General features: G+C 45.4%; 10 protein-coding genes across 10 annotated transcripts; 4 read left to right on the plus strand and 6 right to left on the minus strand.

The window, feature by feature from the left end:
• Positions 1-3476: 3476 nt before the first annotated feature.
• Positions 3477-3797, plus strand: KVR01_008906 (uncharacterized protein; the record flags this gene model as incomplete). Its single annotated transcript, XM_044786035.1, has 2 exons — positions 3477-3629; positions 3714-3797. 2 exons carry the CDS (start codon positions 3477-3479, stop codon positions 3795-3797), a joined length of 237 nt encoding a protein of 78 aa, XP_044641408.1.
• A 929-nt stretch (positions 3798-4726) lies between these two features.
• KVR01_009174 (uncharacterized protein) lies at positions 4727-5593 on the minus strand (the record flags this gene model as incomplete). The annotated part of the gene is made up of 1 exon (XM_044788658.1): positions 4727-5593. The coding sequence occupies one exon, from the start codon at positions 5591-5593 to the stop codon at positions 4727-4729; it is 867 nt and encodes a 288-aa protein (XP_044641676.1).
• A 1379-nt stretch (positions 5594-6972) lies between these two features.
• On the plus strand, positions 6973-8945 carry KVR01_009162 (uncharacterized protein). Its single transcript, XM_044789269.1, has 4 exons — positions 6973-7826; positions 7892-7955; positions 8008-8629; positions 8710-8945. The coding sequence occupies exons 1-3, from the start codon at positions 7048-7050 to the stop codon at positions 8296-8298; spliced, it is 1134 nt and encodes a 377-aa protein (XP_044641664.1). The 5' UTR covers positions 6973-7047; the 3' UTR covers positions 8299-8629; positions 8710-8945.
• A 5196-nt stretch (positions 8946-14141) lies between these two features.
• KVR01_009335 (uncharacterized protein) lies at positions 14142-15356 on the plus strand (the record flags this gene model as incomplete). The annotated part of the gene is made up of 1 exon (XM_044793396.1): positions 14142-15356. One exon carries the CDS (start codon positions 14142-14144, stop codon positions 15354-15356), a length of 1215 nt encoding a protein of 404 aa, XP_044641837.1.
• A 119-nt stretch (positions 15357-15475) lies between these two features.
• KVR01_009147 (uncharacterized protein) lies at positions 15476-17425 on the minus strand (the record flags this gene model as incomplete). Its single annotated transcript, XM_044788569.1, has 4 exons — positions 15476-15649; positions 15733-16608; positions 16665-17070; positions 17136-17425. 4 exons carry the CDS (start codon positions 17423-17425, stop codon positions 15476-15478), a joined length of 1746 nt encoding a protein of 581 aa, XP_044641649.1.
• A 572-nt stretch (positions 17426-17997) lies between these two features.
• Positions 17998-19124, minus strand: KVR01_008975 (uncharacterized protein; the record flags this gene model as incomplete). Its single annotated transcript, XM_044784269.1, has 2 exons — positions 19014-19124; positions 17998-18922 (listed from the first exon to the last, which is right to left on the minus strand). The coding sequence occupies exons 1-2, from the start codon at positions 19049-19051 to the stop codon at positions 17998-18000; spliced, it is 963 nt and encodes a 320-aa protein (XP_044641477.1). The 5' UTR covers positions 19052-19124.
• A 1528-nt stretch (positions 19125-20652) lies between these two features.
• KVR01_009085 (uncharacterized protein) lies at positions 20653-22299 on the minus strand (the record flags this gene model as incomplete). Its single annotated transcript, XM_044787827.1, has 5 exons — positions 21875-22299; positions 21470-21810; positions 21126-21289; positions 20907-21066; positions 20653-20849 (listed from the first exon to the last, which is right to left on the minus strand). Exons 1-5 carry the CDS (start codon positions 22204-22206, stop codon positions 20653-20655), a joined length of 1194 nt encoding a protein of 397 aa, XP_044641587.1. The 5' UTR covers positions 22207-22299.
• Positions 22300-22772: 473 nt separating this feature from the next.
• On the minus strand, positions 22773-24824 carry KVR01_009105 (uncharacterized protein; the record flags this gene model as incomplete). Its single annotated transcript, XM_044782306.1, has 1 exon — positions 22773-24824. One exon carries the CDS (start codon positions 24822-24824, stop codon positions 22773-22775), a length of 2052 nt encoding a protein of 683 aa, XP_044641607.1.
• Positions 24825-25852: 1028 nt separating this feature from the next.
• Positions 25853-26296, plus strand: KVR01_009444 (uncharacterized protein; the record flags this gene model as incomplete). Its single annotated transcript, XM_044788883.1, has 2 exons — positions 25853-26084; positions 26166-26296. 2 exons carry the CDS (start codon positions 25853-25855, stop codon positions 26294-26296), a joined length of 363 nt encoding a protein of 120 aa, XP_044641946.1.
• A 225-nt stretch (positions 26297-26521) lies between these two features.
• On the minus strand, positions 26522-27316 carry KVR01_009548 (uncharacterized protein; the record flags this gene model as incomplete). The annotated part of the gene is made up of 2 exons (XM_044787587.1): positions 26522-27202; positions 27266-27316. 2 exons carry the CDS (start codon positions 27314-27316, stop codon positions 26522-26524), a joined length of 732 nt encoding a protein of 243 aa, XP_044642050.1.
• Between the last annotated feature and the right edge of the window lie 578 nt (positions 27317-27894).

A 27894-nucleotide genomic window follows, 5' to 3' on the forward strand; every position in this document is an offset into this window, starting at 1 on the left:
TCGGCCTGGCCGTATGGCGACTTCAGGTGCGATGTAACGCTGCAGATGTGCCACGTACAATTCCGCGGGACTTCCAGGAACTTATCCACTCTGTCGGTATTCGGTCCATACCCTTTGAAGCCACGTACGTTACCGACAGGTTGTCATGTTTGTGGTTCGATGGGTGGCTGAAAGTACCTGTTCGTGGGGTCGATCAATGTCATAGAATTGCAGCCAATGCAGGTGGGATTGAAGAAGAGCAGGATGCAGCCATGAGGAGTAATAAAAGAGAAGAATTATGCGCATCGGTACTTGCAAGGCCGGGAACATGGGTGCGTCGGATAAGCTTCTTTGCCAGACTAATGTAATGAGGAACGTGGCTCTCCAGCATTATCATGCTCAATTATTACCTGCACTGTCCCTGGAATCCTGTCACCCTCTGTCGTCCATTGTTACATCCTCCAGCCATCATTTCTACCAGGCGAAGCTTTTCTTTTCCTTATCTTTGGTTGGGCAATCCTTGTCCAGCCACGTGTGACTTCGGTTGAATTATATGGCGAGTATACGATAAGGTGTAGCGTTTTATTCATACAATGCGACTGACACCTGCCCTTCTAACTCTTCTTTGACTCCGGAACCGATGATCATATGCAACCTATCGGAATTGGAGGACATTTGAGTCATGTCATTGTATATGTGGCTATTGGTTGCATACATGGGCGAGTCCCGAGGATGCACCATCGCCACATTGCCCAGGTGGCCCTTGGAAATGTATCAAGAGACAGACAGCTCTGTTTGAGATGCTGGGGTACCAATACAACATTGACCGTATCCACATTTATCACCCAAACGGTAAAGATCCAGACACACACATACAGGGTTCAGTAACGTCAGTGACTGGCCCGCTAACTCACCAGTTTACTTCTTTACAACACTATAAATACAGAGTGGTTTCGTTTTTAATCCCCATACATATAAAATATATATAACACCTTTATATAGTAGTAAACACTTAAAATTTAACGTTTAAAAAATATAATATTAATAATAATAGAAAGAAAATATAATATATCTATAAGTATATAATTAAGCCTTATACTATATAAATAAGGTTAGAAGGTATTACTTTTAATAATACTATATTAGAAAGTTAATAAAGTAGTTATATAATAAGATTAAAATAGTTTTAAAATAGCCTCTATAAGAAGAAGAATTCTATAATATAAGACTTAATAAGCTAACTCTTCCCTATTAATATATTTATTATATAACTATTTAAATCTACCCTTACTAAATAAGCTAAATATATTATAATCCTTATTTTAAATATATAGCTATTAATAGAATAATAATATTATAATAATAAACTTATTTAAAAGCCTTTTATATAAATTTTATAAAAGATTAAAACCTTTTAAAAGTTAAATAAAGTTTATTTACTATATATTAAATAAATATTATATAAAGAAAGTAGAAGTCTAAATATTTAAAAACCAAATTTTCTTTCTTTAAATATATTACTTTATTATTAAACATTTATTTACTTTTATATAATATATAAAAAATATAATAGAAAAAGAAGCCTTATAAGGAAAGCTAATAACTCTATATATAAATAAGTTTAAGGGTATATATTAAGTAATTATTAACTTTATACTTAAGGTATAAGCTAATAGCTAGTCTAAAAGCTGAGAAGATAACGAATAGATAAATAGTTAAACAAAAAAATACAATGTGGCCAAAGCCCGCTGCAAATGCAGTTGCTCTCGAGACAAGGCTGAAATTGCGACGCTTAAATGCTCCTCCCCCCCCTCGTTCCACAAATTCACCGCCTGGCCCAAGAGGCCCAGGCCAGTGAGCCTGCCAAGAGGATTGCCTCCCGGGTCCGGAACTAAGTTACGGTACTCGGGCATTTATACGAATCCGCACTAGGCTCCTTGTAACCCGCGTGTTGATCACCGCAGCTGGAGTCCAGATGTCTCGGTTGAAGCCATTGCCGGGTCATGGACGGGGTTGTTACATCGCGACATGTCTGTGTAGGTGATTGCGCGAATCCGTATGTTCCACAGGCCCGCATGATCGACCACAAAGTTTGAGTCTGGTTGTGGGGGTGGATTGCTTGACAGCCCTGGAGAAAGTGCCTATGCACCAAATACCCAGTAGCCAACCATCCCGAGGTCTAATAACCATCACCGGGCCGGTGGAATCATGTGAGCTGATATAGACTCCAAGTGCATGGGATGGTTTGTAATTGGGAATGCACCAGCATCCACACGTACCCAGCGTGTCCTCCGATGTTCTATTATAACGCCCTGGAGGGAAACATACAGCTCAGACAGCGACCGTGCATCGGAAGCCCAACGCATTCAGTTGTTATACTTGGGCATAAACCCCCGTACAAGCCACAAAGTCGATGTTGATACCCGATGCGGCAAAGCATCTTAGCTCGCCGGCACCACTTCAAGTTGTGCCAGATTCCAGGGACGCTATAGCATTTGAGATGGCCAGTAATAAGCCAGTACCCCTATCGGCTATTACCCTCCGACAGCCTGTCACCCCCCTTCCTGTCCGCGGATGCTGTCAGGCTGTTTCCGCTACCCTGTTAGCAGATACCCGAGCGTCGTATCCTCGGCAGTGGCATCATGGATGTCGCACATTGCCCATTGGACGCCCCGTCCGACTGCCACCCACCCCCGAGTATTTTCAGGCGTTCCGATATGCATTTCACAATCCGAACTGCTACATTGCAGCAGATGGGCACGCCCGTGCTAATTGTGGGTATAGCATTCTTACTCGATCCCGGCAAATCTTGACTTCTTTCAAGGATCATGAGGGCTCCCGAGCCGTGATTCGCGGGCTTTCAGGACTGTAGTCAAACCATGAGGGTTCTGACCCATGACTTGAATTTGCCGCCTACATCTGGACAAGAGGCTTTAATTGTGTGTGGTTTCGCTTCTATTCCGTATACGTCCGAGGACATACATGGCGCCTTTAATTGTGTGCACGTCATTATCCCTTCAGCCATGTCTTTCCAGATGGTCACATTACTGTACACGCCAACTCATTTTCACCATCCCTCATGTCTCGCGGATGCGGACCCTGTTGTGCTTCAAAGGTCCTGTCAATAACCTTTAAGCGACTTAGCGGCCATAAGCCATTCTTCAATTATCTTGAATCATACGAACAAAGGACGTTATAAAATGATTGTACAGCATTTGAAAGGTACAAAAGTACGAAGAGCCTGACAAACAATTGTTGTTGGCCAGCACGACACAACACAAAGACAACATTGTTCTCTCAAGTCAGCTCTATTGTTCACAGTTCCTGGTGGGACCGAGACCTTTGTTGAGACCACGAAGTAAACATTATATAAGACCTGACGTCCAGCTCTGTAGACCACTCTCCTCATCTGCATTCATCAACACACACACACACGGTTCAGTGCCACTCAACCGAGAAAAGAAGAAGCAACTAGTAACTGACACCAAAACCGCAAAATGGCCCAGAATCCTCAGAAGTCTCTGAACAACCAGGCCATTCCCAGCCAACCTTCGCCATATTCTCCGGAATTCGACGAGGCGGTTGTGCAGTGTCGGAGGGCGGCAAAGGACTCTATCCAGCAACTGCAGGCCAAGGCTGCCAAGGCGGATGTGCAAGAGAAATCGGAATACAACCTTCGAGCGAAGGCGGTTGAGATTCTCCTAGCTCGTCTTGAAGGCCTCTGTGGGGGGAAGCGCAGTGATATGCCCACCGAGGAGGAGGTTGAATGGGCGAACAAGCTAGTTGCTGAGAGAAAGCAAATGGGCATGGATACGTAGGATAGTCCTGCTGTGACGGGGAGTAGTAAACATTACCTGGTACCTGTCTAAACCTATCCAGGCAGCAATGCGTTGGCGTCTCATTCCTGGAAGCTTCGACTCCAGCATCTCAGATTGCTTAAAAAATATGGTGTTCCTGCCCATAGCATTTTCAATAACTCATTCATTCTAAATTGATAGTTTCTCAATATCATCACTCGTTCTATTTAATATGCAGGCCCAGAGGGCTTTTCCTATACTCGACTGATGAACCCTACTTCGAATCAAGAAAATTCCAAGTTGACATTCATTTCAATCCACACCGACCGTGGCAGCAGTTTCCCTTGAAAGGTTCCCATAGTAGGTTGACATGGGCAACGAAGCAAATTAAACAGGGTCATGGTGTTGAACTTGGGTGTCTACACCGCGTCACATGATTACAGCACGAAGAATGCTGGAACAGAGGAGCTTAAATCCTAGGTACGACATTCTCAGATGGGCGAAACACTAGTAATGTGGCGATGAGTCTCTCATACGACGAGGCATATCAACCTCGGCAGCCCTCTTAAGGACAAGATCCCAACGGGATTCCGCGTCGACGGAAAGACTCTGAGCTCAAGGTCCAGGCGCGGTACCATGTATCAGACGCTGCTGGGGCACAGTGATCAGGCACCGCAGTGGGAGTTATCAAGCAGGCTTCGAGCACTCTCTTCATCGCACTTCAGAAATCCAGCCCTGAATTCCACCTCACAGTCTGTAAGCGATACATCTACCTCTGAGGCGAGGACCTTCTCGTACATCTCCACCGGGCTGAGCTGGTACGCAGTTCCGATCAGCTGTAAGGCTTCCTCGCTGCCTGGCGGCGATCCTCTTGAATTTCGATTACATCGACTAAGAAATGATCTTATGCTGTTTGCATTCAACGAAATCTATCTATCTCTAGCTCTGCCTTACTTAGTGGCGACGGCAATGTTCGCTATGAACTTGAGCTCGCTTCTGCCACCCTCCACCTCGCGATATCCATCCGTTCTCCTCAGCTCCCGGATAATCACCTCTATAGCCTTGTCCCAATTCTCCTCGTCGGATTGAAGCCAGCCAATAGGAGTGGTTCCTCCAATAAAGCTCCATAGCATATTCGCGTAGTGGTGTATGTCTGTTACCGTAGTATACACCTCTTGCTGGTGTACTTTTATCTGTTTAAAACCCCCCTCACTTATTACTTGGCTTAGGAAGTCTGCCTTTGTCCACTTTTCGAGACCGGCACGTGGAAGCGGGCTCCATTCTGGGCGAGTCTCTTTGGTAGCCACCTCTAGCAATGGTATCGTAGGCACCAAGGCCCAGGTGTTGAAGACAGCCACACCTCCAGGCTTCAGGGTGCGGTACACCTCCTTGATGGCAGCAATACTATCGGGAAGCACAAACAGTAGCGCATTCCCAACAGTGATATCAAAGGTGCTGGTATCAAAGCCCAGATGATTGGAGTCCATGTTTACACCCTCGGCGGACCATCCGCCCTCCTCGGAACGCTTCCGATAGATGATAAGCGCATCCTCGTTGATGTCGTTGCCCTTTATCGTCACACTCGTCGGGCTGCGTTCGGGGAGTAGGGAGTCGACCACAGCTGCTGTCGCGGCTCCGGTGCCACAGCCGTTATCATTAATAATAGCCCCATCGGGGATGCGAATCAAAGCCAGGGACGCCTTGGCGAGGTTTTCCATGCCGTCGGATACGAGCTCATCGTACAACTGGGGTGATGGGGCCAGAGCCTGTTTGGGGACGAATTTGACCTCCCCCTCGGGGGCGTTCATGGCGGCCATCTCGCGTGAGCTTTGGCTATAGAAATAGCATGAATACGGGCAGGGAAAATCGAAAAGAGCAAACTGACTGGTTTCCTAATTATGGGTAGTGAGCGAGAGAAGCCCGTATCTATAGACAATAGAGCGGTTGAATAGTGGAGCCCGTGCTCGTGAAAAAAGGATGTCTGACGAGGTAAGTTGAGATGGCGGAGGATGTGACGGATTAAGGCCCGGGTTTCCTGCGTTTTCCCAAGTAGGGTGCCAAGTTGTCATAATATAAGCGCTATGATTGATAGGGAAGAGCTGGCTTGCTAGATCTTACATTGTAGGATTCTTCTTCTTATAGGGGCTATTTTAAGAGAATATTTCAGCCTCGCCGCATGACTGCTTTCCTTGCTTTCTAGTAAGCGGCATTGTCGGAAGTAATGCCTCCCAGCCTTGTCTATTCGGTACAAGGCTGAGCTACGTGCCTATAGACGTATTGTATTCTCTTTCTACTATTATTAGTACTATATTTCTTTAAACGCTGGGTCTTGAGTGTTTACTACTATATGAAGGCGCCGCATACATTTTATATGTATGAGGATTAAAAACGAGACCACTGATTCGTGACGCAAGTCCACCCTTTGCTTGAGGGCTAATCATCGGCCGATTAGTCGTGATTCCTGGAGGGTGAAAAGCACAAAACTGCCACGGTCCCAGTATTAGAGCAGTGGAAGCCTATTAGACTGCATGTGTCCCAGGTGATCTCCTCAGCATTGAGAGTGATCGGTTGCTTTGGTAGTCAACCTGGGAGGTTTGAACCTACGATAACCGCTTACAGGTACAAATGGGCCGAGATCCGGACACCCGGACTGTCTTTCACTTCCATGAGCCACCAACACCGTTTTGTGAGCTGTTCCCTCGAAGAGAAGCGCGGAATTGGTAAGCAAGGATGTGAGAGGAATTTGACCTGAGGTGTTTATCTACATGGAACTGACGGCGGCAGGCGGGCCACCTGAAGGCTGCACAGCTCAAGCCATGCTGTGCGTTGGCGATGCTTACTATAAGGTCCTTGTACCCTGTTACCCCGCCCCCTGAGTGGACAGGTGTAGGCCTGCTTTGTGTGGTATGGTGGCATGCGTGACACAGAGCCGATATGCAGTCAGCAATTGAGGCGCCAATATAGAATGACTGCCACTGCTCGGCAGCCGCAATAGGAAAGATTTTGTGCGAATGATCCATGCTCTATTGTGAGGTATCACTCGCTCTCGTTAGAATGCAGCCAGCCGTGCTTACACAGCATTGGGGGAACATGAATATGAACTCACATATAACTGCAGTGCATACTATCGCTGGTAAGGATATGTATAAGAAGGGGCAGGGACCAGATCATAACTCAGGGCAGACTCCCTCGATCAATGAATGATTATTCTCACGTAGCTGAGTAGTTACTAGCACTACGGTTAAAGATTGCTGCATTTCTTTCGCTCACTATGGCGGAACTAGATTTACCCCAGTCTACATTCTCGGCATGGATGAAGGTCGTCGCCACGATTCTCCTGCTCTATTATTGTATATCAAATCTATACTCCTGGAGGAGGCTTCGACATGTCCCAGGCCCTTTCATGGCAGGCGTCACATCACTGTGGGAAATGTCAGTTACCGCTACTGGCCAAGAACCATGGGTCTACAACAAATTGGCGAAGAAGCACGGTCATCTCGTAAGGATCAGCCCGAACACGATCCTCACAGATGACCCAGAGGTCCTGCGTAAGATATCGGGTGTCCGGAAATCATACGTCAAAGACGCCTTCTATAGCGCGACGCTCAAGCATCCAGATCACGATACAATGTTCTCGACCATCGACACGCCACTCCACGATGAAATGAAGGCAAGGCTAGCAGGTGCATACGGCGGTCGTGAAACATTAGCCATGGAACCAATTGTGGACGATCTGATCGAGGCCCTTATCCAGCACATTCGAGACGAGACTTCCTTGGGATTGGGCAGAAAGGGAATCATCGATTTCGCCATTACCACCAACTCTTTTACCATGGATGTTATTACTCGGGTCTCGTTCGGCAAGGAGCTGGGATTTTTGAGGACCCATTCTGACGTATATGGCCTCATGGCCGCAGTACGAGACTCTATGAGGACATACACTATTCCTATGGCCATTCCCTGGCTGCGATCTATAACTACCTCGCGATTTTTCCTCCGCCAATTTGGCCCAAAGAAAACGGATAAGGTCGGGCCCGGTGTGGTGATTGGGTAAGACTTGACCTCTATCCAATGGTAAAATGGTTACAATTCATTGACACGGGATCTTGTAACAGAGCACTGGAAGAAACAATTCAGAAGCGATGCGACCAAGGCGCACTTGAAGACAAAGACTTACTAGTGAGTGAGCACCTCGTCTATGTTGTGCGTAAACAGCTTCTGATTGTCCTAGGGAGCATTCATCCGAAGCGGACTCTCTCCAGGAGAATGTATGAGTGAGGCCTTGTTCTCCATGGTCGCTGGGTCAGACACAACTGCAGCTGCAATACGCGCCACAATGCTGTATCTTATCACAACTCCGCGCGTTTATCAGAAGATGAAGCAAGTAGTTGAAGAGGCTGTCCACTCCGGACGTGTTTCAAACCCAATCAAGCAAGCAGAGGCCAAAGAGATTCCCTACCTTCAGGTTGGTAGCCCAAAACCGACACCCTCCCGTGGATGTGGCAGGACCGCAAGCTCTTGATGTTCGCCAGGCTGTCCTATATGAAGGTCTGCGTATGCGGCCACCGGCACCCATCAAATTCTACAAGGTAGTCCCGCACCCAGGTGATGAGATTGACGGCAAGTTCATCCCTGGCGGCACAGCCATTGGATGGAACCAGATTCCGATGATGCGCTCGACTCAACACTGGGGCCACGACGCCGAGGTATTCCGGCCCGATCGCTTTTCGGAGGCAGACGAGGAAACGCGCCTATCTATGGAGCGACTGGTTGAGCTGGTCTTTGGTCACGGTCGGTTTGGATGTGCTGGGAAGCCCCTTGCGTTCATGGAGCTGAGCAAGGTCTACTTTGAGGTGAGTTCTCTGCCTTTGTAATCACTGGGAAAAGCGGCTGGAGAGCCGGGAGGCGCTTCAAGTTATTGACTGCTTGATAGCTTTTCCGGCATTTTGATTTTCAGATTGTCAATCCGTTGAAACCGTGGGAATCTGAGCTTTACAGTGTGTGGATGGATGAGAAGTTTCTGGTGCAAGTCACGGAAGCTGCCATAGTTTGAGAGAAGCGGAATAATCTTGTCATTATTAACCTGGACCTGGAATACACAGGGTTCATATGTACCCGGCGGCTATTCCACAGATCCCGGGCAATCGAATCCGAGGCTTTCTCGCCCACTGCCATAGCCTTGTTCCAGAAACCTGTGTAGATCCATTGGAGTTTTAGCTGTCTGGATGCATTCACCTTCATATTCTTATTTCTGCAGCCGGCGCAAACTCTTATCCTCACCTCACTTACCAGGCCTATCTGACGGGGTGATACTGGAGGTATGCGATCTGGCAAGGCCGCGGTAGGTATCTGTAGCAGCCCTTGGACTGACAGATTAGCTTGTATGCTTTGGGTCGTCTACCCTCTACTCTTCCAGCAGCGAAGGGCAAGACTGACGGGATCGAATTTCTGTAATTTGTCCCGTTCGGTCTTTGCTAGTGCTTGCTGAAGCGCGAGGTTGATCGAGACGACGTTGCGCATTCTAGAGTGACTGCTCCTCTCTGCCTCGGCACTGTGTTCGCCCAGGTGGCCTGGGGTAAATCCGGGGTTCCACTTCAGAAACTCGACTTGCCGAGTCAGACAAGGTAGGATGGGGCCGGGTAAAATGGTCAAGCCTCCGCTGCGAGGGTAGTATTGATCGATGTTACCTACAACGCCCTCATTGGATTCAGAAAAATTCCAAGGTTATAAAGGCGGTGTTGTCAGATATTGACATAAACGTCACCCGGGATTTGTTCGTTGGAGAACAAGGGGCGGGGTGCCATATATCCTCCATACATCTAGAGCTGGAGAATAGCGAAGGCCTGCGGAACCAGCAAGACTCGCTCCTCATGATGCTCACTAATTATAGGAGGTCCTCAGCCTTTCGAAGGCGGCTTGACGGCGAGGGGTTGACCGGCCGCGCCATCTCGGCGCGATACTGTTGTCCGAGGGTTTTGATGCCTTGAACAGCATCTTCATCAGTGACCGGAACAGGCCGAAGAGACAACGACTGTATGGAGAGCAGGGGTGCCGCTGCTAAGCACCGGGGCCCACATGCTTACACGTACCCAGGGGTCAGACCTTCGGTTGCCCCCTACACCTCCCGGCGTAGGGGGTGCCAAAACCCCCACACAACCAAAACCCCCACACACTTAAGAAGAATAAAACACTATACTTAAATTAGTCTAACTTACTTAAATAAAAATAGTATAATATAAAAAAAAAATTTTTATAAACCTTATTTTTTAAGGAATTTAAATAAAATAAATATAAAATTCTAGGGTTAAAGTTTAACTAGATTTTATTACTTCTTTATATTTATATTATTATAAATATTAACTTTAATTAATTTTATATAAATATAAAAAATATATTATTATAATCTTTATTAAATAAAAATATTTATAAAATAAGAAATAAATTCTAGGGTTAGAGTTTTATAACTTATATAAAGTATATAAAGTAAAGAAAATAAATAAAGTAAATAAAATAATAATTTTATTTATTAATTTTATTTATTAATTTTATTTATTAATTTTATTTATTTATTTATTTTATTTTATTTATTAATTTTATTTAATAATTTTATTTAATAATTTTATTTTATAATTTTATATAATAATTTAAATATTAATATTTTATTTTATTATTTTAATTTAAAATTAAACTTAGTTTTAAATTAATAAATTTTATTTATTTATTAATTAATTATTATATTTATTAAATAAACTATTTATTTATTATATTTTAAAAATTAAAAGTATTTATTATATAAATATAATAAAACTTTATTTTATAAATTATTTTATAAATTTAATTATATATATGTAATATACTTATATATATATAATATATTTTATATATATAATATATTTTATATATATAATATTACTTTTCATATTTATATTAATTATTTTATTTTATTTTCTTAATTAAAATTATAAAATATAATAAATTAATTTTAAAATTAAATTAATTAATAAATATATTTAAAATTAATATATTTATATATTAAAGTTATATTATAAGTTATATAATAAAATTAAGTTTAAATATAATTTATTTTTAAATTACTTCAGTTTTTAAAAGTATTTATTTTTATTTAATATTAAATAATAAATAAGAAAAGTATATAAAAATAATATAATATATTTTTAAAAGTTTACTATAAAACTTTAACTTTAATTTTTTTAATTATTTTATAAATACTTATTATATTATAAAGATTATAATAAAATAATTTTTATATTAATATAAAATTATTTATTTTAATTTAATATTAAATAATAAGTAAAATAATATATAAAAATAATATAATATATTTTTCTTAAAAGTTTATTATAAAGTTAAAATTTAAATTTTTTTATTATTTTATATATATTCTTTATCCTATAAGGATTATAATAATATATTTTTTATATTTATATAAAATTATTTAAAGTTAATATTTATAATAATATAAATATAAAAAAGTAATAAAATTTAGTTAAACCCTAACCCTAGAATTTTATACTTATTTTATTTAAATTTCTTAAAAATAAGGTTTATAAACCCACTTTTTTTATATTATACTATTTTTATTTAAGTAAGTTAGACTAATTTAAGTATAGTGTTTTATTCTTCTTAAGTGTGTGGGGGTTTTAGCCGTACAGGGGTTGTGGCACCCACTGCGCCAGCAGTGGGTTCCTTAGAGCGAGAGCGATCCCACGGGTAAGTACTTAGACCGCTCTACACACATCCCCACCAACATATACAAGGATTTCAGACACCCTTAAGATCACCACCTAACTTTAGACTTAAATTTTTTAATAACTATAAATACTATTTTAAAGTTAATAATAATATTTTAATCCTTAAAACTCTAATTATAATATAATTTAATTTTATAACTATATTTCTATTATTTAATTTATTTTTATTTTTAACTTTATCTTAATTTTTATAAAATATTTTATTAATACCCTATTTTTCAAATTATTATTATATTAATAAATATTCTATTTAAATAAAAAGAACTCTTTAAGATTTTTAGGTTTTCTAATAATTAAGGTATTAATAAAAGTATTCCTTTTAGTTTTAATAGTAAAAATATATTAATAATTTATTTAAAGTCTTTATTAATTTTTAAAAAAGATATACTATAAATAATTAAAAGCTCTTTTAAACTTATATAATTTAAATTTAATTTTATATATTTAATAAGTTAAATAAAGAGTTTTTAATACTATTAGTATTAAGTTTTATTAATAAAGTTAATTTTTTTAATTAATAATATTAACAATAATAATATTATTATTTTATATTAACTTTAAGTTAAGGACTTTTTATTTATTTTTAAGTTAGATTTTAATTTTTAGTTACCTCTTTTAATATATTTAGCTATAAAGGTCTTTTTTAAGCTTTTTAATAAATATATAAAAGAATTCTTATAGGTATTTTTATATTATATATTATAATAAGTTATTTTAATTATTAATAATATTAATATTTTAAATATAAAAATACTTTAATATTAAATAATTAAAGTATATAGAAAGTATATATTAAAAGAAAAATAAATTAAATTTAATAAAAAAGTATTTTTATATAAAGTTTTTAATTATATAGAATTTATAATTATTAAAGATTAGAACTTATTATTATTTAAGATTATTAGAGTAAGTAGAGAGTTTATATATTATTTTTAACTATTATAAATTAATATTATTATTAATTTAGTTTATATTTAATATTATAAAATTTTAATTTTTAAATTAATTTAGTTTTTATAAAAGATAATTAAAGAAAGGAGTAACTTACTAATAGCTATATAATACTTAATTATAATTAATTAAATATAATTTATAATAGTTTTTAATAATAGATTTCTTTTAAAAACTTAATAACTAAACTATTATTATTATTATCTTTCTAAAAGTTAATCTTATTAATATTACTTTAAAGTTAAAAGGGATATTAAAGACCTTTAGTATATTTAACTAATTAAAGAAATTAATTATATATTTAAGTATAATATTATTTATATATTTAAAGTTAATTTATATAACTTTAAGGGTTTTAACTTTAAGATTCCTCTTTAAAAACTTATATATTTAATATCTTTTAATAAAAATAAAGGAGTATTAATTAAATAGTTATTATTAATAATTTAATAGGTAAAACATTAAAGGAGCTTATATATAGGTAGATAGAAAAGATAGCTTTAAGTAAGGACTTAATTAACTAAAAGTATTTTCTATATTAATAATAGCTTTTAATAAGTAGAATTAATATCCTTATAAATTAAATTACTTATTATATAATATTAAAATAAATATTAAGAAATTTAATATATTTTATATACTTTATTTTTATTAGTATTAATTTAATAGTTAGTTTTAATAGTTAAAAATTTAGTTTTAAGGAAGAGAGATATATTGTTATATAAAAAAAGAAATAAATTAATTAGTATAATTTTTATATTTATATAACTTAAAATACCTTTACTAAATACGTATATATTCAAGTAATTCTAATTATAAGGATATAGATAACTTGTATATATTGGTAGGGATGTGCGTAGAGCGGTCCAAGTACTTATTTAAAGCCTAGCTGATCTCAGAAAACAAAGCTTTTGGCCAAAGGTGTGTAATAGTACAATGTTCGCGGGCAGAGTATAGCCGCTCACGTTATGGATATCATCGGTGTTCCCAAGGCAAGAAAAGTGGTTTCGTTTCTAATTGTGAGAGACATTTGACTACTTCAGAAGGAATACCAGAATGGTTGCAACTCTCTCAATTGCCAAAAGTTCCGCAGTAGCCGATAAGCCTTCAGTTTTTCCTTTCGTTCTCAGGCACCATCTGGGGCGTATTTAAGCTTGTTTTAGGGACGCGATCGATGCGGATTGAATCTCAGTGCCGGTAGCTTGGCGCCACTGACTTGTTGGACTTATTGAATCAAACGTAGAGGGGAAAACGAACAATGTGACCTGACGTACCTAGGTAGTTAGGCATAGACTCAGGGGGCAGGGATTGAGTACTGTCCTAACCGGGTTTGGCCAGTTATCGGAGATGAGTATATGCAATCCAAGACCTATTCCGGCTTGTCAGTCCACTTAGAATACCCCAGTGCATGCAACCTTTAACAGATCTTGTGGTTCACGATATCCACATGTCCGGAAAAGCCGGCGGCGACAACATGTGGGATGGAAATCCCGACTGTGACGATTGTTGCCCCGTACGCTTGGTAGATTAAGAATGATGGGATCCTCCATATTTGACAGGTAAGTTGATCACTGCCTGCATTCATTTTTCGGGACCACCCCTCTGGTGAATTCACTCGTTCTCAATTCATCACTGAGTCACCATGCAGCTCTCCGCTCTCACCACCCTCCTAGGGTTTTCTGCCTCGGCCGTCGCCACAATTCCTTACCCTCCCGGCCGGACACCTCTTCGTCGCCAGGCATCGGCCGATGCTACTTCGTCTCTTTGGGTGTCTGAGGTGCCGTCTTCACCTCGGCCCTATGCTGTCCGCCACTACGGCATTCCTGGTCTTGTCCTCGGGGGGCAGACATACCGTTTCCCAGTGACAGGGCCCAGCTCCGACTATGCATTCACACTGATCTCGACTGCATCGCCTGGGTCGGGCTCCCTGGGCGTCCTGCCTCACACTCATCTGATCCACTATGAGAACTTCTTCTGCCTCAAGGGCCGCTTCCAGCTCTGGACATCTACCGCTGAGACGTTTGAGAACGAAGAGGCCCGCCTCCTGACCCCTGGAGACTACGGCGCCGTCCCACACAACACGACCCACACCTTCCAGGTCCAGGACCCAGACACCGACATGGTCGGCGTCATCCAGCCTGGCGGTTTCGAAGACCTCTTCTACGCCCTGGCCAACGCAAACTACACCTCGCCCCTGCAGAGCCCCTACGACATCAACGACGCGAGCCCCTACAACGCCACCAGCGGCGCGCCGCCACCCGAGGTCATCGGGGCCCTGCAGTCCTTCGACGTCTACGCCCAGCTGAACTTCACGCCCTCTCGCGGGCTCGTGAACGGCTCGTACTCGGCCGCCAAGGGGGCTGGGGACGTGACCGGCTGGCACACCGCCGCGGCTGAGCTCGCCGCCGACGAGAAGACGCCGTACTTCGTGGCCAAGGACTTCGGGCCCAAGTGGCTCAGCGACGAGGCTGGGTTCTACCAGATCGTCCAGCCCCTCGTCACGCCCACCCAGTCTGCCGGCAACTTCACACTCGCTACTATCATCATGTCTGAGAAGCTCTCCAACGAGTCGGCGATGAGCGTCCCTGGCACTAGCGCTAGTGGCAGCACGGCTTTGACTGGGCACTCTGCGTTTGAAGTGCTGGAGGGCCTGCTGAGCTTTGAGGTCGACGGGGAGACCATTCAGTTGGCGACTGGGGACGTGGTTTTTGTCCCTGCTGGTACTGCGTTCCAGTACTCTAGTGTCGTGCCCTTCACCAAGGTCTACTACATCTCACAGGGCGCGGATGGCCTGGACACGAGGCTGATGGCGAATGGTGTCAGCGGATGGGAGTACCCTGCCTGGCCATCTTCTTGATCGATACCCTAGGGTAATTCGGCGGAGCAGCTGCACATATCAACCAAATTGTACATATGCTGCCACACAACTAAGGCATTGATCCATCGAGTCCGATCCAAACTAGATCTTGCTTGTGCTCAAGCGCTCTTGCATAGCTTCGTTCCATAGTCGATGACTTCCCAGTCTTCTGTTCCCGGTGTAGCAATGGCGTAGAAGACCCCGTTCGGATCCCATTTCTTCCGAATGTCTAGAAGACGAGGGTAGCTTGTCCCATAGAAGTCATCCCGCCAGGTAGGTGAATTTGAGTCACCCTTTACATTTGGCGTATCTCATGTCAGCCCCATAATCGGCGTAGCACAACTGGACAATTACATTTGGGTGGTTTCACACTTACCTCGTTCACATAGCCGAACCCAGCTGGACCAGCCTCCTTCATTTTCTGGTTCACGTCAAAAGTCAACGTCCTCTCTGCCGCCATCTTTTGCTCCCACGGGGCAGTCCCTGAAATAGACATGGCGGCGATGACATGGACGCTCGCATCTCGAAACCTCGGATTCAGGGCATTATTCGCGTTCGACATGGCATACCCCGGGTTCCACATATGCCCGATGATACTCGCCCCTTTGTTCTGCATATTCTTGAATGAGTTGATAATGTTGGTGTTGTTCTGTGAGATATCGCGGTGTGCGAAAACCCAGCCACCCGTCAGCGCCGAGATTCCTGCTCCTTCGGGCTCGAAGAGATCATTGTAGAGAGCTAGGAATGTGTCGTACTGCCTCGTAGAGGTGCTGAAGCGGAGCCCGATGGCGTTCAGGTCACGGAGCACAGGGGCAATAATATTGTCAAGCTGTTCGGTGGTCTGGCCGATGGCAACAAAAGGTCGGACATGAAGGCCGTTGGCACTAGCCTCAAAATAAACATAGAGCCCGTTGTCGACGAAATGGTTGGCGTAGCCGTGGAATATTGTTATGGCTTCCCACATAAGTGTCTGGTTGCTTGTGTGGCTGCGGTTTATGTCGAGGCTGGCACCGGCAGAAGGGACGTCAGTAAAGGTTTGGAATGTCGCCGAGAGGACAACGCCAAATGCTGAGGGGCCTCCACCCCTGAGCGCCCAGAACAGGTCTGGATTTGTGTTGGCGTTCGCAGTCACTATGTCCCCCGCGGCTGTCACAACCTCGAGCTCGAGCACCGTGTCTGCGGCCATCCCTTTCACGGTTGTCACGGGGCCATGGCCGCCTCCCTGCATGAAGCCGCCAGCTGTGCCGACAGTCTAGATCTGATGAGCAAAAAAGAAATGTGTAGAGTCGATTCTGGGCATGTACATACCGCGCATTCTCCCACCACAACCGTCACGGGCGGGCTCTGGGCACTGCCCAGCTTCAGCAGCTCAAGCCCCTGTATTCCAGCGCCGACAGTGACTGCTGACCCATGGTAGTCCCCCGGCCCCTCATAGGACTTTGTGAAAGTTGCGTTCTTGAAGCTATGGGTATTGATGATCAGTGCGCCCCATCCAGTGCTCCTACCCAGGAAGTCGTGGCCGGTGTTGCGGATGACCAGGCGCAGATCGTGAGTACGAGCGAAGTCAACGCCTGCTTTTACGTGATCATATCTTTTTGCAGAGATCACGTAGACGCCATAGTAGCCCAATGTGCACGGCGCGTTTCGATCTGTGGTAGGTCGGCAGGTCTCGTTGGTATAGTAGGTCCACAACGCTGCCCCCGGTTGATCGATTCTGCAATGTGATCACGGCATGTTAAATTACTGTCAGACGGAGGTTTGGATTGAAATTCCACTCACGTCCACTGTGCGCTGTTGAAATTGGCCCGCGCATTCGAGCATGCAGCCTCATTGTACGTCGTGATATTTCCAAGTGGCCCCTGCAGGGTGTTGTGGCAAAAGGCGCCCGGGGGAACATGGATGGCAAGGTTGCCGTTCAATGTGGTGTTCAGAGTAGACCATTCTTCGGATTTGGGCCAGCATTCGTCTCCAGGATAGCACTTGCAATCGAAGGCGCGCCCGTTCCAGGTGGTGGGCACGAGTGCCGTCGCGAGCCCAGTGAGCCCAGCTGCCGCTAATATTGCCAGCATTATTGGAATCGTGTAAAGGCGTCAACTGATAGTATGAGTGCCTCGTTGGTTTGCAGAGTGGACATTCAAACTTCTGACGAGAATTTCTACAACGCTTGGGAGACTCGCTTCATTGTAGATTATACATCTTCTGCGGGATAATGAGATTGCTCGCGGGCACAATTTGTCCTATTCGCCTCATCTGGCCTACACCCCCGCTCGGAAAATTTGATACAGTATGACCACGCGGGGATTAAATAAGGAACTCATCTGCCGTAAGATCTGGGCATGCGCTGGGCATGCGATCGAGGATGCAATAGCGGGTACCGGGGAAGCCAAGGTCAGCTTTGGATCAATGGCTATTTAGCCGATAATAAGTACTGGAGCTATGAAGCACAGGCTGCACACTCTGTGTTTCACCGCATTGTTTACGCTCTGGTCGATTTCACGTCCTGCGATTCCATATATGACTGCAGCCAGCCCAATATGGAGGACACCCTCCTTAAAGATGAGTGGGTTTAATTGCACCGGCCTTAGCGAGCTTGGAGCAAACGCTGGAGAGAATACAATACGGCTTTCTCAGCTTTCCATGGTCACAGACTCGGTGAAGTCCGGAATGGTAGTGTCCGATGTAATCTGCTGACAATAGTGTCGTAGTCCTTCTCGTTGTCACCAGTGATGAGTCCGTGCCTGATGAAAAAGTCCAGCATGACCATCGCACAGCTCGGCTTAAAGTCGCCCCGGCGCAGACACTCCTTCACCTCGTCGGCCCCCATCAGCGAGAAGCTCTCAATGTCGCCTTCCACCGGTTCAAACACGACGTCTTCCCCGACCTGCAAGTCATAGACATACAGAATACCCGGGTTCATCAACCCAGGCTCACCGCCGGCCTTTGCGTCCGAGATGTTGAACCACGTGACAGTCCCTGCAGCCACCACATTCTCCCTCACCATGTCCGCAGAGAGTGCCGCCTCCTCACCTGCCTCGCGGACTATACACTCCAGTGGCGATTCGCCTCTTGCAACACCCCCGGCAACGGCCTGGTCCAGCATGCCCGGATAGGTCGACTTGGTGGCACTGCGCCGTGGGATCCAGAACTTGAGGCCCTGCTCGGTGCGGACGTAGACGGTCATGTGGGCGCCTCGGCCGATGATTCCAAACAAGCTGAATGCTGAGCGCTCGATGCCGATGTCGAACTTTGCGCCGACTATGGGGAACTGTTCATCCGTCTTTTTCCCCAGCCGGGGGAATACTTTTCGCTCGCGAGCCAGGTCGACTAGTCTTTGAATCGCCTCATCGCAGTCGTTTTGCCAGTTCTCAGTGCCCTCGCGCTTGAGTAAGTGTACCTGCTTTCGCGGCTCGGTTGTGAGGCGGAAGTCGGACGTCCACGGCATTCGCTCCACCACCGAGTCGATCAGACAGCCGTGAGGGTGCGGGTCGCCTGGAAGATAGAACAGCCATAGAGATTCAACCATGTGATCATATGCTTCACATCTGAGAAATTCATGCTGCGGAAAGCTGGAAGAGGGCGTTAGCCTTACTACCGCCTCCAGCGCAGGGTCCACGATGTTGCGTAGTGTTTGCTCGTGACTGGGCTGGTGAAACTTACTTGTCACACAACTCGATTATGTCCAGGAACCTTGACATATCGAATTTGAAATTCCGTGTGTGATTTTATTCAAGTTTTGTCTGAAGAATCTCAGGCAGTTGCGGCAGCGTGGATGGAATAGTTGTGGACTGTCGTCGGCAGGAGCTAAGACAACCAGGGCAAACAGCTTCTTCGGCCAGCATAAACATTTTGAGTTTGCCAAACACCAATGAGTAAGCTGGACCCTAACCCCTGATGAGATAACTCCTAGGCATAGCCTATCCATAGCACACACAGAGCCTAAGCCTGTGTTTTTTTAAATTAAATATTTCTAAGTTAGGAATAAAGAATTTATAATATATTTTTATTTTATTATAAATATGATATAGGAAATTTAATTTATAAAGAATGTAAAAGTAATTATAATATTAAGTTTTATTTATATTTTTATAATTAAATTAATTATTAATTAAATTATTATAATTTTATTTTTATTTTATATATTTTTAAAGATATATATAACGCCTTTATATAATAATAAGTGTTTAAAACTTAGTATTTAAAAAGAATATAATATTAAAAATATTAATTATAATATAATAAATATATTTTTTAATTAATATTTATATTAAAATAATTTTAATTTTAATTAAAATATATTTATATATTTAAATTAAATTAAACTTAAAGTTTAAAATAAATTTTAATAAATAAATACTAACTTTATAATTAAAATATAAGTTATTAACTATATAAAAGTAAAAAGGATAATAAATAAATATTTATTTAAATAAAAAGAACAACATAGCTTAAGCTTAAAAAGGAAGGTCGTACGCGGATTCGAACCGCGGTCACCGGAAAGATGATGATTAATGAATCAGAATCCGATGTGATAACCAACTACACTATACAACCGTAGGTATTTCATGGATTTCACAGCGAGCCTGGCTGAATCAAGTATAGAAAGAAACGTGACAGAAGAAACACCCGGGCCCGGGGGCCCGGAATGAGGACTTATGGTCGAGCATCTCGTGTGAACTTGGCTTCTGTGAACGTGTTGATATTCTACAATGGATGAACGTGGCAGACCGCTGGGACGAAACAGCTTTGGCGAATGCTCGTAATTTTCGTGCATTCAAGCTGGAACAACTGCTACGGACGATACAACGAGGGAAGGGGCTATGAGTCCAGGCAAAGGTTTATGAGAAGAAACTGTTACATCATTCGTCTTTATGGTGTAGTTTGGGTCACGCTTTAATGCGTGATGAAGCATAAATCTATCTAGTGAACATATGAGATGCTCCCAGCTAGGTAGTGTTGTTCGGGGTTACATGATGGACGTAGGAGTTTTCCTAGCCTACTACCAGACAGTGTCTGAGCCCAGATTCATAGTTAGTTCTATGTTCGTTATTGATCTACCAGAGGAAAAGTAAATGAATTGGTGCTTTTGAAGTGAAGAGAAGGAAATGCGTAGAAATATGAAGACACGGCTTACAACGGCCGCAAGGGTCGTAGGAGGAGAGAGCTCCCGATTGGGTAGTACAGAGACATGCGCATTTCATGGTTCGGAGATGCTTGTGCTAAAGTAGGGGACATGCCATTCCGTTAATAAACTGCAGCAATGGTTTCACGTGGCATTGGCAAAATATATGTGTTAATCTTACGACTGTGCCGCAAAGTAGGCCTGCATGAGAAAATCATGGCAAGCCAATTCCTCGGCTGTTGGCCTCTCTTCTGGCACCCAGCACAGGACGCTGCGAACAAAATCGAGCAGCAGCTCTTTGTCCTCGCCTTCGACTTGGGTGATCCGGTCTTCGAAGGACTGGTTGGGAATTGGAATAGAACCTTTCCAATTGCCTATCGGAAGATGTTAGTCAGTGTAAGTGAATCATGCTGGGATAGGGCAATGCTCACCCATATCGTTGAAGAATCTCGCAGAAATTTTGCTGCGCCGTAGAAACTCGGGCGGTGGGTTGCCCATTAGAGACACCATCTCCGCCAAGTGTTGTTCATCATTGAGGACGCCATCCTTCTTCGCAGAAAAGAGTCGCGTTCCTTCAAAAAGATCCCAAATCTAACTTTATATTAGCGTACTACTGCCAGCCATTCTACGGGGCAAACAAAAAACTTTACCATCAGGCCAACCGACCATAGGTCAACTTTGGAGGACCACTCCATGCCTAGAATAATCTCTGGAGCTCTGTAGACATCGGGCATAACATCGCCCGTGAATGTCTCCTGGCCAAATCTGGCCGAGCCCAAATCGGATAGCACAAGCTGTCCGTTGGTTAGAGGTACTGGACGCGACATATAGATTGTTCTGTCAGGGAGGATCTTCCTTGCGACGGGTCGCGCCTGCTCTTCTTTCTCTAGCCGAGAGAAAGCCGTATTATCCGTTGCGCCAATAAGTAAATTGTTGGGAGAAATATCTACTTCAGTTAGCATTGTAGGTACCGCGCTTGAAAATACACACTGACCGGTATGAACAACGTTATTCTTGTGAAGATAGTCCATCGCGATCAGGAGTAGCTGGACAGTATTTTGCAGCAACCGCTTGGGTAACTTGTTCTCCGGCAAATAATCGCGGAATTCCGTCAAGGTCATTCCTTGAGGTGCATAGACAAGACAAGTATGAGTCCCATGAGAACAATTTATAGGGAAGGAGTCCAAAACTGTGCGTACGTTGGACTTTGCCGGATGCTCCTGGACAGGAGCTGTCTTGAGGTACTCAGCCACGGCGATCTCTTGAGTGGCTTGTGCTGGAATTGCACCGCGTGAGGACCGAGTGCAGACTTTGAGGGCTCGATATTGGGAATTTCTGGATACACAGTTAGCAAAGTGACCTGGGATTCCGAGTTCAATGGAGCTCAGGCTTGTCAGACTTGACATCTTTGGCCAGCCAAACCGTCGAGCCAACGCCACTGCCAAGTTTGCAGATGATGCGATACCGCGAGTCCAGCATCTGGCCTGTTGTGACCGGGTAGTAGTTCTCTGCCTTGTACCCAGGAAGAAGCTCTTCTTCAATGAGGGTGGCGTCTGGCACGCGGTGGAAGTTTTCCTTTGCCGAAGGAGTCATCAAACTCCGCCGTCGCGATGCTGACGGCGGTGCCCCACATAGTCGGCCACGATTATGAGAGCAGACCAGAGCGGCTGATCGTTGCAGGTGGAACAATATGCGAGGGCGGCTTTGAAGGCCAGGGAGTGTTGGCTTCATTGCGGGATGCAGGGGGGTTGGGACGAGCGGTAGAGCGAGATTGGCGTGGTCCTCGCAGGTGTACTGCAAACATGTACGGCTTCTGAGTTTGCGAAGTGCAGGCGGCAGCAATGCGTGTAGGGGTAAGTTGGCCGGGTGCTTCAGAGCCCTGGAGTTTAATTCTGCACCTGAGTGAGGCACAGCAGGCCGATGACGCCCCACTAAAGCGGCCCAAGCAGGTAGACCCCCGGGGACTTTCCCTCCGCATTGGCAGTACATCGTCGTCACTCGATATCGGCGATTTGATTTCGCAGATCAGTTTTAATATGCACGCCTCTAGCAAGACCTTCCCACAAGATATCAGATTAAACTTTACATTCTTGCCAAGGTACTAGTTATCTAGGGATTACTTGCATCTTTTGATATCCTCTATTTCTTAAAGTGTCCCATGAGAGCAAGGGGCAATATATCCCTCCCACTCCCCCTCCAGGAGCAAGGTACAATACGTCTCAGGATGCAAGACTTCAAACAGTCACTTCTTAATCTATTTTCGTCACTATTTTTAATTTGTCGACTGAGCCTTTTCATCATCGTAAAAGAATTTCTTCCTCGCGCAGTGCCCCTTTTCTCATCATGTCCAAAGCTTCCCCATCCATGTATCCGTGCACATAGGCTGTTCCTACGAGACAATATGTCCTGCACCCAGCGTGACTTTCTCGCTCGCGCAGAACCAAGGGAACTTTGGCTCCCTCGGCGGAAACAATGATGTCTCCAGCTATTGAATCTCGGACCATTGTGTACAGGCCGTTATCCGTCACCGAGAAGGTCCAGAACTGGTAATTCCGACACCACATCGTCGATACCTTTTCCGGCATACTTTCCCAAAGACGAAGCAAAGTCTCGGTAGCCATCTTATTGCCCCCACCCATGGGAAGATGCTCGTCAGGCCGTTTTGCAGCTATCGACCTTTCATGGGTTTGCTTCGATGTTGCACATTCCACCTTGTCCTTGTCCACCAAAAAGTCGAGGACATTGTTAAAAGCGAGATCGTTTTCTAGTATCTCAGCATCTGTAAGTCGTGTGATCGGGTACCCACCGCAATCCATGACAAGAGTTCGCCAGTATGCTCTCATTGCTGTCTCTCCAGTTTTCATATATCGAGTCTCACCCGATAACATGCAGGTTCCGAGTCCGGAAGTCTTGAGCCATGTGAGGGGTGCTCCGAATACCTGCCAAGTCAGGGAATCTTTCTGGGAAGCCTTATCTACCTGCCACGTGCGAAAGTCTCCGACCGAAGTGAACCCTCGGATATGACGAGTGGTTTGCACGGTTTCGTCACCCTGCAAGCAACCGAGGACCACTACTTTGAGGGGCAGGAAGTGATTATCGATGACATGACACGGAGCGTTGAGATGTGCCCTGCCAGCGGCATAGATACCACGCTGCGCGAACAGAATTGCCCGGTGTGCGTCGGGATAGAAGCTGCTGGAGAAGTCAGGCACCCAGCTGGGCAGCCCATGCGGATTCTCGGAGCGATAACGAGTCATCAAGGCCGTCTGGCAAAGAATGTCGAGGTCTTGCGAGGCATGTATGACGGAGGTCACTGTATCCATGAAGAGCTGTTTGGTTGATATAGTGTAGTCAACGACAATGCCGTGCTGACCTGTAACCAGGCCCAGGAGGCCATATACACAGTCCCTCGGGTCACTGGCTCCATTCCGCTGGAACCGGGCCAGGGTGTCCAGAAGATTTGACCGGTAGTTTCCGTCGGCAAAAGCCAGCCGTTGGTCGTACACCCTCACGACTCCTGAAAAGAAGAGATCAAGCGCCCTGCCACTCCCTCGATGGCCGAAGGCCGCGTGGAAAGCGTCCGCATAGGGTCTGTCCCCGAGGAACGCGGCCACCACGGCCCAGTCTAGTTCATGGGGGCCCGCCACCAGCCTCACCTGCGGGGCGCATGCGAGTTCCTGCATGGTCCATATGCGAGACCAGATGCCCGCGCCGCCAAAAGCCACGGTGAGTGCCATTTGTTCCTCAACACCCAGCAGGAAGGCCCCACTCTCAGCCCTTTTATTGCTGTGCCCATGGGGTCCATCATGCATCTCGGCCAGGGTCTCTGCATCCTTGAAACTGATTCTCTTCATCAGCTCGAAGGCTTGGTGGATTTTGCCAACCTCCCACGAAAACCGGCTCGGCTCTGCGGAGGTCGGCAGCCAGGCGAGGTCGACGGTACAATGACTGTAGATGTCTTTCATTAAAAGAACCTGTTGGCTACGCTCCACGAGGTCAGACTGGTGGATGCACAACGCGTCAACCCAGAGTGTGCGCTCCGCAGATGGGCGCCTCAAATGACGCAAGGCCAAATCCAGATTTGGAGTGATGAAGTACTGCTCATTGTTCAGGGTGATCTCGGCTGTAAATCTCGGCTCCCCCCATACGTATGACAAGGCTTCGTACTCATGAGAGTTGCCGTAAAGAGGTCGGTGAACCAGCCGGCACTCTAGCGGTGCGTCAAAATTTGCTGCGGGCAGCAACTCCAGGACGCGGATCTCGGGCAAGAGTGGATCGAGAGCTGTATGGGTGGCATTCGAGTTATTAGGCGAAGAAGAGGCCCCAGGCGCGTCCCCTACCACCTCCATTGCGAATCGTAACTTGCCAACACAGAAGAAAGTGGCTGCGTACCTAGCTAACCAGGTAATGTGTGGGTCTGGCCACATCGCGAGAAGCCCAAAACTATCACGAAGGATTCAAGGAGGCGCAGCCAAATGCGGGGCTCCAAGGCCGACTGATTTGACAGTAGCAACCCCGTCCATTCCATCCTCTGCACTTTGCGGTGCAACGGATCACATCCTGCCGGCGTCAATTCAACTGAAACCTGGCTTCAGCTCTTGGAGAATTGTCGTAAACGAGCTAGATAATAATGATAATATTAACTGGGTTCCTTCTTATTCCGTATATGTTTGAAGCCATATGCACCCCCGACGACCTGCGCGGTTCCTTTGACACAAGGTGTATTTGAGGCTCATTCGCGGGAGCAGGTAGTATGCGCCGAAATGTACAGAAATTTGATCACTGCAGAGGTACGAACTGCGTCATTGAAGCGCGACTTCGTCGTGTAATACGGAGTAAGCCTCTTATCGCGATGTTGTCAGACTGGCAAGTTCCGCAGATTCTAATGGCGTTTCGTGCCATCGAGAAGTTGCCCCGATGCAAAAGTAATGAGCAGGTGAATAATGTAGAGACGTTACAGGGGCTGGACATGGCGTGTATTTCTTCTCTGGAGTGTTATCGACTTTTATCTCTTTCGGCGGTCCGCGGTTCTTTGTCGAAGTGAATGCAACTCGATAAGGTCGTAGGTCGTTGCCAAGAACTCGACCTCGGGCAGCAGCAGGGTGCAACCGGCAGGTCGAACCCCATTTTGGGAATCACCTTCTTCTCTGGGAAGATGCGCCCGCCTGCCGGCACGACGTACGCGTAACTGCTACGTGTCGGAAGAGCCGGTGTTACTGTCGTAATATTGTCATCCCTCGGAATGTGTTGGCTGCAATGCTTCTACGTCTGCTTATATCTTTAGCCAAGACCCGGACATCGCCTCCTCGCCGGTCCGCCAGAGACAGACAACCGTCTAGCAACCTTGGAATTCATTTGCCTTGAAACATTATTCAACATGGTGCAACTCAACGCCGACATCGTGGCTGCCACGGCTGCCGCCCTCAACCTCACCCAGGTGGTGTTCACGCCCCCTCTGAATTGGCTTGCCGGAAGCTCCTTGTTCCCGTCCCAGGTCATTGCGGGCTATCATGCTGAGGTGGCCGAGTATACCGCGGAGTCCTGGTCGGCCTATATGCTAGACGCCTGCGAGAGCTTCACGGATTGCACGTCGTTTGATGGCTTCCAAGGTATGTCTAGCATCCACTAACCTGAGGCCCCCTATATAGCCTCACCGCCGTCTGTGGGTTGAGGCTAACAGCCGAGAGTAGCAACGAACAGCGGCAGCACGGGTGGACGGTACTGGTTTGGATATGTCTATCGGGGCGGTGCCACGGACGAGTCATTCTACGTCCGTACCGACGGAGTGACCGATTCTTTTGCGTGGACTATCGAGTCGTAAAAGTGCGATATACCAGTGAACGGTGAAGCCCGTGTGTCTATTGGTAGATCGTTGTCACATGGTTGCATTCACACTCTGAGAGGAAACTGTCAGGGGGACTTGGATGGGTCAGGAAGATGAAGGTCCATGTTGCTTTATGATTTATCCTACACTCTATTATTACCTTGCAGTAACTACTCTGTCAAGAAAGCATAACCAAAGTCAATGCTGATAATACAAGGCAAGCTAAATGTTCAATATCGCAGCAGCACCACCCAGCAACGCCCCAATGACCACAGCCCCAGTTGGATGCGCAGCCTCGCCTACCGTCACAACCGGCCTCGTCGTCGTCGGCCGGCCACTTGGCCCCGGCCCGGTCTGACTTGCCCGGCTCGTCCGCTGGGTCTCCGAGGGCTTGTTGGTCGGGATCAGCGGAGGCTCTGTCTGGGTGGGGGTCTTGGGTGGTTCCTTTGACGGTTCCTTCGGCGGCGGCGGAGGTGGCTGGACTATGGTCTGAGTTTCCCCTGGCTTGGACTCCGTGACAGTCTTGGTTGTCTCTTTCCCGGGCTCGGTAACCGTCTTCGGCGGGGGCGGCGGGGGCGGTGGTGGTGGTGGGGGCGTCGGCTTTGGGGGCTCCTTTTCGGTGAAGCTGACCGTGACTGTTTGTCCAATGGTGACAGTGCGCGTCTGGCCCTCGGTTGTCTCGATAGAGATGATCGTCTCTGTTGTAATGGATGTCTTATCCTTTGGAGGCTTGGGTTCCTTTGGCGGTTCCTTTGGCGGCTCCTTACAAAGCTCTTTATGCAAGAGACAGAGATTGTCGGACGGAGGCAAAGCGCTGCCGTCGGCTCCAACTGGAACAGGAGCGGGCGTAGTCGCCGGTGCAGCCGGGTCCGGAGGCGGCGCAGCTGGGTCTTGAGCCTGAGCCTATGGTTCTATCAGCTTCGTTTCTCTCACGTGCCCGAATCATGAAGTATCATTTGGACTTACAGTGGCCAGACCGCCGAGGAGCAGGATGAACCGAAGAGCTTGAGTACGCATTGTGGGAAAACGAGTGTAAAGGGACTATTTTTGCCCGGCCGTCCAGATGTCGTTCCTGAATGTCGTGGGCGAGACAAGTTGTTGTGTATAGAGGACTAATCACTATCCTTATACACAACAGGCCAAAAGCCAATTGCTTTCGTCCGGACGCATATCAAGCATCTCGGTATCCAAAACCCAGGGCTTGTGACAGCAGCCAAGCCGTCCAACTCGCAGCTTGGCAAACTGCGATCGTGTTCCATCTTCGACGGGATGAATGCAAAGTTATGATGCCGATAAGGATATCTGAGGCAGAACCGCAGTCGATCTTGCGGCTCTGGAGACAAGTGGCGCAGCGCTTTATGCGATTCAACCTCGCTGCGAGAAAGCTAATATCGAAACCGTGCGTGTTCGCTCTCATTATTTCCACATTGAGCGATTGAACTGCGATATCAAACCGGGCTAGACCGCAGCTGTTCATCTGATGTGGGCAAAAGGTCGTATTCGCGGGACCCAGACGAGATGGGAATTGCGACAAAGCCCCCCTGTTTCGCAATGGCCGCACATGTTGGGCTGTCGATGAAGGCAGCGCTAGTGTC

The sequence above is a fragment of the Diaporthe batatas genome, assembly GCF_019321695.1.
Source record: "Diaporthe batatas strain CRI 302-4 chromosome Unknown Contig00011, whole genome shotgun sequence".
Taxonomy (NCBI): Eukaryota; Fungi; Ascomycota; class Sordariomycetes; order Diaporthales; family Diaporthaceae; genus Diaporthe; species Diaporthe batatas.